Here is a 12,309-nt window from a genome sequence, read left to right as displayed (position 1 = left end):
TTTTTGTCTTAAGACAATTTAGGGATTCATAAATTCTTTTTATGTGGCCTTTTTCCAGAAACCCACACTGTTCCTTGCTCTTTTAATGTCCAACCTTACAGGTTGCAGTCAGAGCAGGTAAAACATAAACCAAATTCCCCACCTGAAAGTAGAAGACCTAATTCTAAGGCTCCCAAAGCCACTGCCAGCTCAGCCACTGGCCAGTCCAGAGGGCACAGCTCAAGAAGGTACTCCTATTTTCTACTTGGTGCTTAGTGTATATGTGTGTATCTAAGGTTGAACTGCATCCTTCTTTGCCCCTTGTATTTTACACATTTGTACTTTTAGATTGGCATAATCTCTTTAAATTCTTTTTCTGATTTAAAGAATTCTGCCAGATAATTTTCTTATTTTTTGCTACCTTACAGAAGCGGTCTTAACCTATCAGTGGCTTCATTAGTGCTGCAAGACGACTCGCAGGCTGCGGGAACATCCGAACAGGAACGACCAGGCCACCAGTCAAAGAGTGAGGGCACCAGAGGGCTCAAACGAAGCGACGCTCCTGACCAAATTAGCGTCCTTGGGCCCACCCCTTCCAAGAAGCCCAAATCGGTCCCACCACCCAAAAGTAATACCTCAGAGACCAAGAAAGGCCCAGCTAAGTCCAAGAAGAGACAGGCTTCTTCAGAGGCACCTGCATCGACAGGTCGAAATCAGAGCAAGAAGAGTGCGGCCAGCTCGGCCTCTCCAGTCCAGAAACGGAAAAAATCAGACTCTTTCCCAGGTCTAAGTAGCACCGCTGGGTCTCTACCCAATTGTACCGAAGGCAGAACTGCAAAACCAACCAAGCTGGCGTCTAAATCGGCCGCCTCAGCCAAAGCTGGGTGTAGCAACGTGACAGACTCGTCCTCCTCTGCCTCCTCCTCTTCTTCTTCCTCTACCACAGGCACCAACAGTGCTGCTACGCAGGGCGCCCGTTTAAAACAGGGAAAAGATCAGACAAAAGCTCGTCGTTCCAGATCAGCATCTAGTCCCTCTCCGCGTCGCAGTACACGAGACAAGGAGCAGGCCAAAACTGCCAGCTCTTCAAAGTTTGACTGGGCAACACGCTTCAACCCCAAAGTAAACCTGCCAAAACCCAAACTTTCCTTACCTGGAACTTCCAAAACTGAGACCTCCAAACCTGGGCCATCTGGACTACAAGCTAAACTAGCAAGTAAGTTGTGTGAAAATTAACTTGTTTGTGTGTAGCAAGCGGTAGATATGTAGTACTTTTTGATTGGCTGGTAGAGGATTAGTTCATTATTATAGACCTAGATAGTAGATTAATGTGACATGATTCTTGTGCAAACTACCATCACAGTCTCGGTTACAAACATCCACCAAAACCACTAGAATCATGTGTTTATAATGGCTCCTAGGATTAAATGTGCTACAGCTCATCTACACCACAAGGCAAAAACAGAACAAACTGTAAATTCAGATAAAGTATTCTTAGTGTGACCCATCTCAGATTTCACAAACGTCCTACTCTCTATTATTCCAGTTGCTTTGCTTTTTTTATGTTTAAAAAAACAGATGGTAACTAATGATCTTGCTCACGTACGGAAAAAAAAAATGCTTTGACTAGTGTGTTATATTTACACGTAGTAAATGCTTGCTTAATGCTTCATTGGCTTGGATTATTAAGCAGGTTGTACAAGACATGTTTAGATGATCTGACTTGGCAGACTGTGGTAATGGACTTCAGTCCAGGTTTTCTGACTCTGGATGTGTTTGTTTAAAACTGTAGCTGCCATCAACTACAAGTCAATAACATTTCCGAAGTAGAAAACAAAACTATCAAAGGACCAGCTATTAAAAAAAAGATGTTATTAGTTTTGCCCCCTTACTGTCGTTGCACCATTTGTTCTGACGTTTAACAGAATTATTCTGCTGCAGATTAATGAAATAAAATATCAATTTCTTGACTGCTAGGCCACCTGTTAATGGAAAAATAGAAAATTATTTTACAGCTGCAAACTTGAGTGAAAACTATCTCTCCATGAAAAACCTTAAATGTTTTTACAGTGGAGAAGAAAAATGTAATTAGCAGCAGCAAAAGTGGTTTCACAACATTTAGTTTTGACTCATTTGGGAGCTGAAGCTTTTTAACTACTACTTCCGTATTTACTGTCCAGCACAATATTATTCATAACCCTGGCAAATTTAAGGTTACATTTGTATTTTGTTGAAACAAAAAGCTTTTTTTCTGATGGTGAAAAGGCAGGAGCTGCTTACAGCAACATAAAATTAGTGTCTTTTACAAATAAATCTTATTGCAAATGGCATGTCAGTTCATACCGATTTTAATCATGAATATAAGCGTCTTTATTAACATAGTCAAAAAAATTTATGACAGGCTTTTCTGTTCCCATTGATACTCTAATAATTTCTTTGGTGTTTGAAGAAATGCCTCCATTCCATCACCTTAATATTTAGCTCCCTCCATATTTTCTTAAATTCAGGTTAAGGCTGGACACCTTCAAAATGTTTATCTTACAGTCAGAAGAAACATAACCAATAAAATAAAAAACCCACTGAAACTGTGCAGTAATGGATCTTTATTTTACTAACAACCTGTCGGTACAGACTTTATGCTCACATTCATAGTGACAGCTGTGTTGGAGAGCCTGTGTTTCCACTGCTGGAACCAGGACCAAATCAGACAATAGAAATATAAATGTACTTAAAGAAGGACCCGGTGGACAGGCAGGACATTTGGGATTATCCCTGACCTAATGGTGGAGCTTCATGGTGGGAGGTGGCCAACCATATGACTAACCATATTCAACAAGTTAGGTTGTCTTGGCCTGATATCACAGTGTCTGGGGTCTTTTTTTTTTTTTTTTTGAGGACAAACAAGATTGCAGCCTGTTTGTTGTGACTTGTAGCCAATCAGAAAGCAAGGTGATAGAAACACAGAAGGGAATCCAAAACACACAAAAGACAAACAATGGCCACTCGAGACGTTTTATTGCCTTGGACATTTATTTAAGGGTATCAGAGTTATGTGGTTTAAATACAAATTATACCATACAAATATTTTTTTCTCTAAACAATTTTCGCTAACACTTTATTTGAAGGGGTGTGCATAAGATCGACATGACACTGTCATAAACATGACATAACACCTGTCATGAACATAAAGAAGTCTTTGACAGTTGTCATGAAGTGTCATTTAGTAAATAATGACACTTTTAATGCAAATTTGCTCTAAAAGTGCCAACTTTGCATGATTTTGTAAATTATAATTTAATGCAAAGTTGACATTTTAATGGACTTTCAATGCAACTTTTAGAGCAACTTTGCATTAAAAGTGTCATTATTTACTAAATGACACTTCATGACAACTGTCATAAACATTCACAAAGACTTCTTTATGTTCATGACAGGTGTTATGTCACGTTTATGACAGTGTCATGTCAGTCTTATGCACACCCCTTCAAATAGTGTTACCCAAATTTCATAGTCCATATATATGTGTGTGTGTGTGTGTGTGTGTGTGTATATATATATATATATATGTATGTGTGTGTGTGTTTTTAATCTTAAATTATGCTTTGTGTTGGCCTGTCGTATAAAATCCATCATTTGTGGTGGTTGTGTGCCTCTGTGATATGTGCGTCACCACACAAAATAGGTTAGTAATGGCGTCAGGTGATCTATAACTGCTCTGAACCCAGGAGCAACCTGGAGATGATTATCACTTCCATTCAGTATCTTGAAGCTGAGCAGGTGGTGGGAATGTGCCAGTAGCACAAGGACTTACTGTATCAGTGCAACAGCTGCCTTTTCAAGGTCTGTGAATGAGCTCTATCTGTCTTCAGTCACTTAAACCTTTGCAGTGAGTCTGGAGGTGTCTCTAAAGTAATTGACTTATGATTATTGCATGTTGTGTGAAGCTATGCTTACGCTTGTCAAGCAAAAATATCTTTGTTGAAAAGAAAAGGGTATTCGCTGTCAAAATACAGGAAAATGGTAAAACAAAGTAGAAAAATGATAATCTGCCTCCAGCAGGCCAAATTTTACAGGTTAAACTTCCATACCATCTGGTAAACCACAGTGACGTTATAACTTTGTGTTTCAAATAAAATACCTTAAAGTTTTGTTGAGGTGAAGCTTTAGATGGTTTATCATTTCTCTGTGATTTAAGAATATTTAAACCTCAGAATCAGCACAAATAACTGCACTCCTCTTTTGTGTGACTAGTGCATAACAGGAATACCTGGTTCAGGAGAGGCGGGCCCAGAACACATTATCATGTCTTTAGAAAGTTAACCTTTCATCAACCTTTCATCTGAAACTAAATCAACCATAGTGTCCTCAGACAGACGACTGATAACTTGACAGCTGCGCCAGTTCAGTTATTGTCATGGTCACATGATCCATTATCCAGAATATGTTGTATTTTTAAAAATTAACAGTGAATACTGTTGTTCAAAATGAGAGAAGTATTTTTTTTGTTGCTAACATTGTACTGTTGGAGAGTCATGTAAAGCCTCTATATCTTTCTTCCAGCTCCTTCCACTATTATTCTTATTCGTAAGAGAGGAAAAAAGTCAACCTGCATATAGAAGTATAATTAAGCTGAACAAAATTGTGTACATTGAGAAGGAGGCAGAGGCTTCTCAGGTTAGCATGGGCTCAGGCTGTTCTAGGTGAGTAAAAGGAAAGTAACTCAAGTGGACTCTGTGTCATGGGCTCTGGCCCAAATGGTGAGACCCCTCCTAAGTTGGCTCTCACGTGTTGGCCCACCAGCTGACGTGAAGTGTGTTTGAGGGTAGGGAAGGACTAACGACCTGCTTCTCTCAGAAGGGAAAAAGCTTCATCACATTTGGAATAAATTTATCACTCTTTAAATTTTAAGATACACTTATATGATGGTGAGTGGGCTTTATAATTAATTTACTTATTGCCTTTTACTGCATGAGCAAAAAAAAGTGTTCAACATGATGATCAAATTTAAATGTTTTTGCTTCTAGATTAAAGGGAGGTGTAGTTAATTAAGTAGAACTGGTTTAAAATCTTTAGATTTTCTGAAATTTGGAAATATTCAAGATTGAGCAATTCTAAAGAATGCAAGATTGAATATCAAGTCAATAAAAAAGTAAAAAACCATCCTGTGCAATTTATTTGCTCTGAAACTTTTTAGTGTTTAGATTTGTACCACTGAGTTACGAGTCACAGACCTAGCATGAAGGTTGTTCTGTCATAGGGCCATGGTCGTGTTGCTATTAATAACCCATTTGGCTGGTGGTATAGGGGTCTAAGCAGACAGCACAGGTCCTGTGCTGTATAAAAAAAAGAGTATTCTGCATCCAACTTTGTCCTAAGCACTTCATATGGGACCAAAAGGCAGGGAAAATTTCCCATTTGTTTTATTATATTTCCCCACATGATGATCTATAAACTATTGTTAAAAATGTTTCCTTAAATTGTAAAGGAAAGTGTTTTCTATTTGCATCTAGATGCATAGCTTCCATCATTTCGAATGTATACTTAGACTAGTTTAAGACTAAGATCCATCTAAACAATTAACGCTCATTTTTGTTTTCCCTTAGGTTTGAGAAAATCCACAAAGAAGCGCAGCGAGTCTCCTCCAGCAGAGCTCCCCAGTTTTCGGCGGAGCACACGCCAGAAGACCACGGGCTCCTGTGCCAGCACCAGGTAGGAACTTTTACAAAGTGTCGCCCATTTCCACAAAGCTCCTCCTCAGAGCTTCAGCCTCACAGAGCGCCCTTCCCTAAAACTCCCCTGCTTATCTCCTCTAGACTAGTGACAGCAGCAATTTTCAAACACTTGGCAGAGCTGCAAGTATGCTGAGCTTATCATGCAAACTACTCAGTCCAGCGCTCTTAAGAAAAGTTGCAAATGGAATAATGAGAAGCATTGTTTTTGATGACATGCTGAAGACAGAGCTGGAAAGAGCAGGAGCTTCTTAAAGAGACAAAGACCCAATTTCAAGGTGTTAAATTGCGAAGTCATTGTTTTTAACACATTTCATTTAAGTCGTGTTTGATATACAAATAATTTTTTTATAACTAAGGTAATATAGTAACCTGATTTTTGCTATAAAATGGTACTTAAATTCTAGGCATCAGTGTGGGCAAACAACTTAAGACTCTACATTCTTTCCAAGTTATCCTACAAACAACATTTGGCATGTTAGAATAATTCAGAATGATACATCAGGAATACCCTTACGGCATTTTTGCCAGATTCCCCTGAAATCCCCAGTATAGCTTTGGAGGAATATGTTTGTAACATGGTGACCATGGTGGGTTCAGTCGGCACCAAAATGCTGAAACGTAAACGATGTATCTGAAATATCCACTCGCAAAATGTTGACTGGTGTAGATATAAATTTTTTATTTATTTATTTTCTGCTGATGAGGATTTCAAACTGAGTCTTTAATATAAACAAATCTTCCATTGGTAATATTTCAGGTAACTTGCTGCTTAATTGGTGATGGACGCCACATCGTTAGTTGGCAGAATGTTTAATATTTTGGTAGACCACCATCTGAGGAAAAACGGTCTTGTTTGTGTTCACTCCTGTATTTAGTTCTGTCTGGGGAAGATCAGGTCATTCAGGAAGCATATTGTGTTTTTTGTTTGCGCTACGTTCCCTGCTATTCCGACATTTTAATTTAGTTTCTTCTCATGTTGTAGTCGGCGGGGCTCAGGCCTGGGCAAGCGCGGGGCAGCCGACGCTCGCCGGCAGGAGAAAATGGCTGACTCCGACAACAACCAAGATGGGGCCAATTCATCAGCTGCTCGCACTGATGAGGCGTCACAAGGAGCTTCAGGTAAAAATGACTGTCCTAAACCACAACTTAGTCTGTGACTTTGACTAGACTCCGTTTGTAGAGTAAAATGGGCAATCAAAACGTGACCACAGAGCACAAACAAATTTCTGAGAGTTGTTGTAAACAGGCCGGCAGTTTTAAGGTGACATTACTGATGAGTTTTTAATACTGTTTTTCTTTCCAGCTTCAAGCTCAGTTGCTGGAGCAGTGGGCATGACCACTTCTGGAGAGAGTGAGTCTGATGATTCAGAAATGGGAAGGCTTCAAGGTTTGTTAAACTCACAGGTTTTTATAACGTAATGGCAATAAAAACAGATATACATACTCATTCCCTGTACCTTGATGATTCCTCCTAAACCATAGCGCTTCTGGAAGCCAGAGGTCTCCCACCACATCTTTTTGGACCCCTGGGGCCCCGCATGTCGCAGCTGTTTCACAGGACCATAGGCAGTGGAGCCAGTGAGTACAATCTCCCTACAACCAACTAGGGGTGTAGTGATACAATAATTTCACGATATGATACAATATTCTGGTCATAATACGATATGTATCACGATATTTGTTGAGCAATACAATTCGATACGATTCAGTGCATTTTTACAATTTTCTGAAAGATTTTAGAAGGACAGTGATTTTAGTGACATTTTGTGTTCCATAGACTTGAATTTAGTTAACTGAAAACTGATTAAAAGCACCAACTACACAATAATACCTGACTCTGATTGGACAGTCTAACAGTCTGCAGCTGGACAAAATGAATCAAAGATGCAGTGAGAGAATTAGTTTCTGTCAATTAATTCATGTGGATTTGACATAAAACTCAAAAGTTTAAACGGTAATCCAGGAGCAGAGTGGGGAGATTATMAGCCTCTGTAGACTCTCAATATGCAAATGATTGCACTTATGTTTTTTCTTTTGGACACTGTGGCTGCATTTTGGGGTAAAAATGCAGCCACAAATGCAGTCTTTTGGACTACGGGGAAAAAGGTTTTTCTACCTTGGCTCCCGGAGTTAGCCGTGGCTGTAAGCTGTTTACTACTAGCTGCTAAAGTAGTGGCTCTTCCTCACCCCGTAGTGATCGACTCCCTGCAGCTACGCAGCGCCGCTATTCCCCTGCTTGGATCTCCCAAGTAGCTGCCTCTCACACTGCCAGGATCTCATCGTTCTCTCAGTCTTTGATACTCTTTGTCTGTTGCTAATAAGAATGATCGATCAGCTATTGTCATCATGGAAATCCTCACTGCGCCGCGGTTTCCGGCTGGGGGTTTTTCCTCTTCATCTTCCTGCTTCTCGCCCGCTTCGGATGTTATCAACCCATGTTCATTCTTCAAAAATCGCTAAGTTAAAAGCCAATTACGAAGTGAATGCTACTAGTCGAAATTTGCATTAATTTCACGATCTCACTGCTTTTGCAGCTGCTCCGTTTGCGCCGCTATTAGAGCCCATCGCTATTTATTGAAGATTTTACATTTCCAAAAACACAGGAATCTAATGTTTCGTTTCGTTTTGTATGTTTGGAAGCTCATTCCCTCTCACATAATCGGGAATGGCGGCGCTTTTGACATTTCTCTGACATTCGGGAAAAATATGGTTTACTAATTTTAGCATAACTCCGGTTATACTTCGCCTATTATCACAATTTAAAAACTGGTGTGTAGTTTATAATGAGCACTTTAAGCTCAAGTTGAAAGTGAGATTGAGACTGAAAGTGAGACCTTGCTGCTACGCCATAACAAACTAGACGTTAAAAAGCTATAAGGCTATGGACCCCTATGGTTTAACGGATCGATACTCGCGGATGAAAAATCGATACTTTCCTAGGGCGGAAAATATTGATGTATATCGCAGAATCGATTTATTTATGCAGCCCTACAACCAACAGGGTTCCATCAATTTTACCAACCAAATCTTTGTGTTTTAGGTTCCAAGGCCCAGCAGCTGCTGCAGGGCCTCCAGGCCACAGGGGACGAGTCTCAACAGCTCCAAGCTGCCATTGAGATGTGCCAGCTGCTGGTGATGGGCAATGAGGAAACTCTTGGTGGATTTCCTGTCAAGAGTGTGGTGCCTGCTTTGGTAAGTCTCACTGACTTGTCAAGCTGCAGTGATGTGACAAGTGTGAGCTGATTGTTTTTGTTTTTATTTTTCTAAGGACAAATTCTGTATTGTAGTTGTTTAATTTTTACCTTGGCATGTATTGTTGATCTGTTGACAGTTTATTGAAGCTAAGTATCTTTCACTTTCTTTTACAGATTACACTGTTACAGATGGAGCATAATTTTGAAATTGTAAGTATGATTGATTTGTTTGCTTGTAAGTGAAGTTAGTTTGTTGTTTTTCTGTAAAAACTGACTTCTTTGTGTTGCTTGTTGCACAAAGATGAATCATGCATCGCGTGCGCTCACTTACATGATGGAGGCACTTCCTCGTTCTTCTGCTGTCGTGGTTGACGCTATTCCTGTCTTCCTGGAGAAAGTAAATGCATTACAATCCTTCTTCAGTCACTCCCCTGGTTTTATTTTAAAAGCTAATAGTTTTTCCTCTTCCTTGTTTGCAGCTTCAGGTGATCCAGTTCATAGACGTAGCAGAACAAGCCCTCACAGCCTTGGAAATGTTGTCGAGGCGACACAGCAAAGCAATTTTACAGGCTGTACGTATTGACTTTACTTTTACCCTATTTACTTCCAAATGACTTTATTCTCTTGCATTAATCTCTTACAAACATGTTTTCCCTCACAGAGGGGCCTGGCTCACTGCCTCCTCTACCTGGAGTTCTTCAGCATCAATGCCCAGAGGAATGCGTTGGCCATAGCAGCGAACTGCTGCCAGAGCATTACTCCAGACGAGTTTCACTTTGTTGATGATTCGCTCTCACTGTTGACTCAGAGACTTACACATCAGGTGCGTGTGATCAGCTCGAGACGAAGATAATCAATCTTATCTGATTGGGAGCCTGGAATAAATTTTTGTTACGCAATTTGAGATTTTGAAGTTTATATTTTGACTTTACATATTTAAATACCAGAAATACCTTAAGATTATATAGGAGGAAACAGGAGGACATGTTTTATTTTGAATAGTTTTTACATTTAAATATATCAAACATTTCTGATCAAACTCAAATTTTTAAATATCCTTTAGTGTAAGTTTTATTTGGTGTGAAATGTCTTTTGTCTTTGATGGTCTTCTAAATATTTTTGAGATTTTAACAAATGTCTTTAAATGCAAAAGTTGCAACAATGTTGTTGATAAAAGTGGCAGTATCTAATATGTTGGAATCTAGACAAATATATGTAACTAGCTAGAAAAGCACCGCGAAGAACAGCAGCAGCAGAGAAATAAAATGTTAAATATGGAGTAAGGTTTGGACTTTTTGCTATATTTGCTTGGCAGCAACGTCTTTGATGCTGTAGGCAAAAAATCACAAGGTATTTAAACTGCGGCGATATTGAGTATAAAATGTAATCCTATTTTTACACTTTAATATTTCATGTCATTTACTTTTACCTTATCACTTGGCAGGTGCTTAAAATGATACTCAGACAGCACTTTCAGTAAAGTATAATGTCGTTTCCTTTGTCTTTCAGGATAAGAAGTCCGTTGAAAGCACTTGTCTTTGTTTTGCCAGACTGGTGGACAACTTTCAACACGAAGAGGTCTGTACTTTGACTGTATCTGAAACTGGTTTGTTGTGTCTGATGTTTTTTTTGGTTAACAGTTTGTTGTTTTTCTCCATCTATTTTATTTGGCAGAACCTGCTGCAGCAGGTGGCATCGAGGGACCTGTTGACCAACATCCAGCAGTTGCTAGTTGTGACGCCTCCCGTTCTCAGCTCGGGGATGTTTATTATGGTTGTGCGCATGCTCTCGCTGATGTGCTCCAACTGCCCAAGTCTGGCAGTCCAGCTTATGAAACAAAGTGAGTAACTCGCACCTCAGCGGGTGTTATTGCTTTGATTTGTTTTCTCACTAAACCATCAGCCAACAGTAGCATAAAAATTGGATAGTTTTTCATGTCTCAAATGTAAACGGTCTTAAATAATTGTGGAGTTTTACTTCTCTGTGCTAGGTTGGCATGAATTCAGTGTTTAGCTTGACGTGTGTGTGAAAATAAACTACAAACGAGAGATTAAAACCACAATATGTGTCTGTCCTTCTGAATAGACATAGCAGAAACTCTGCGTTTCCTCTTGTGCGGTGCATCAAATGGAAGCTGCCAGGAACAAATTGAGCTCGTACCTCGAAGCCCCCAGGAACTCTACGAACTGACCTCTCTCATTTGGTAATGTCTTTAGTTTTTGTTGTGCCAACCCTTTAAATACAGTGAATGGCACGCAATAAAGCAATTGATTAAATCAAATATAAATTGAATGAAAACATCTTATCTTTTATTTGTTGTTGCTGAAAACTTAAGAAGACCCATCCACTTAATATGTCAACTACATGTTCCACACATGTTCATTTTCCTTCCTCCTGAGTTTAAAATGCATATATATTTTTTTAAATTGGCTTCTGCAGCCACAATCACTGCAGACTTGAACCTGAAGTGTGGAGCAGAACAAACTAATGTATTTCCTTTTTTCATATTCCCATCCAGTGAATTGATGCCCTGCCTCCCCAGAGAGGGCATCTTTGCAGTTGACGCTATGCTGAAGAAAGGCAGTGCTCAAACAACAGAGGGTGCAATCTGGCAGTGGAGGGATGACCGGGGCTTGTGGCATCCTTACAACCGCATCGACAGCCGCATCATTGAGGTAAAAAAAAAAGCCTGTTAAGACTCTGGTTCCTTACAGAGTTGCAGTATCAATGGATATTTGCTTGGCTCATCTGTCTGTGATGCTGATTATCTGTCTTTTCCTCAGACGGCCCACCAGAACGGAGAAGATGAGATCAGCCTGTCAACACTGGGCCGTGTGTACACAATTGACTTCAACTCTATGCAGCAGATAAATGAAGACACAGGAACAGCACGCGGTATCCAGAGGAAGCCTAATCCTCTTGCCAATCCTAACACAGGTTCTAACATTTGTTTTTTTTTCCCTAGATTTGTTTGACAATGAGGATTGTATTTTATTAGATTATGAGAAATACAAGATATTTTGTATGTTCATTAATTGATTGCTTCGATGGGCAAAGATCTCTCAAAGCATCATATGTCTAAATACGCATCTACTGTTTGAACAAGGAAAGAATGGAGCATGTAGTATTGTCTCTTTCCTTTGCTTTTTAATCCCAACTGAATAAGTTAATCTTAGGCGTTTTTAAAGCAGTCTTGAGAGATGAAATTATATTCTTTATTAAACCTTTTTATTGTTCATATTGCAATTTTTTTTCTTGCTAAACCTGACCTTTTCAACTTTGCTTCAATATGCTAACATTTAAATGCATACAACAAAGTAAAACATAGGGTTTTTTTTAGATATTCAACAACTTAAACAAAAAAACAACTGAAAATTGAACACAGTCAATTTATAACAGAACAT

The 12,309-nt window shown here is 39.4% G+C and overlaps 1 protein-coding gene across 8 annotated transcripts in view; it reads left to right on the top strand.

Annotated features, from left to right (window-relative positions):
• trip12 (thyroid hormone receptor interactor 12) overlaps window positions 1–12,309 on the top strand; it is a 31,105-nt gene that overhangs the window by 3,395 nt on the left and 15,401 nt on the right. For 6 of the 8 annotated variants that reach the window (XM_008425413.2, XM_017308274.1, XM_008425414.2 and 3 more), the window contains exons 3-18: window positions 102–227; window positions 408–1,195; window positions 5,583–5,688; window positions 6,694–6,830; window positions 7,015–7,098; window positions 7,194–7,289; window positions 8,752–8,903; window positions 9,080–9,115; window positions 9,207–9,302; window positions 9,385–9,477; window positions 9,567–9,728; window positions 10,415–10,483; window positions 10,580–10,745; window positions 10,991–11,108; window positions 11,424–11,580; window positions 11,689–11,842. In XM_008425413.2, the coding sequence (XP_008423635.1) occupies window positions 102–227; window positions 408–1,195; window positions 5,583–5,688; window positions 6,694–6,830; window positions 7,015–7,098; window positions 7,194–7,289; window positions 8,752–8,903; window positions 9,080–9,115; window positions 9,207–9,302; window positions 9,385–9,477; window positions 9,567–9,728; window positions 10,415–10,483; window positions 10,580–10,745; window positions 10,991–11,108; window positions 11,424–11,580; window positions 11,689–11,842 (2,540 nt within the window). The remainder of the gene's footprint in view (window positions 1–101; window positions 228–407; window positions 1,196–5,582; window positions 5,689–6,693; window positions 6,831–7,014; window positions 7,099–7,193; window positions 7,290–8,751; window positions 8,904–9,079; window positions 9,116–9,206; window positions 9,303–9,384; window positions 9,478–9,566; window positions 9,729–10,414; window positions 10,484–10,579; window positions 10,746–10,990; window positions 11,109–11,423; window positions 11,581–11,688; window positions 11,843–12,309) is intronic. The other 2 variants (XM_017308275.1, XM_008425417.2) reach the window with 1 other exon arrangement.

Source organism: Poecilia reticulata, linkage group LG13, assembly GCF_000633615.1.
Source record: "Poecilia reticulata strain Guanapo linkage group LG13, Guppy_female_1.0+MT, whole genome shotgun sequence".
Taxonomy (NCBI): domain Eukaryota; kingdom Metazoa; phylum Chordata; class Actinopteri; order Cyprinodontiformes; family Poeciliidae; genus Poecilia; species Poecilia reticulata.
This window is presented reverse-complemented; position numbering and strand designations above follow the sequence as displayed.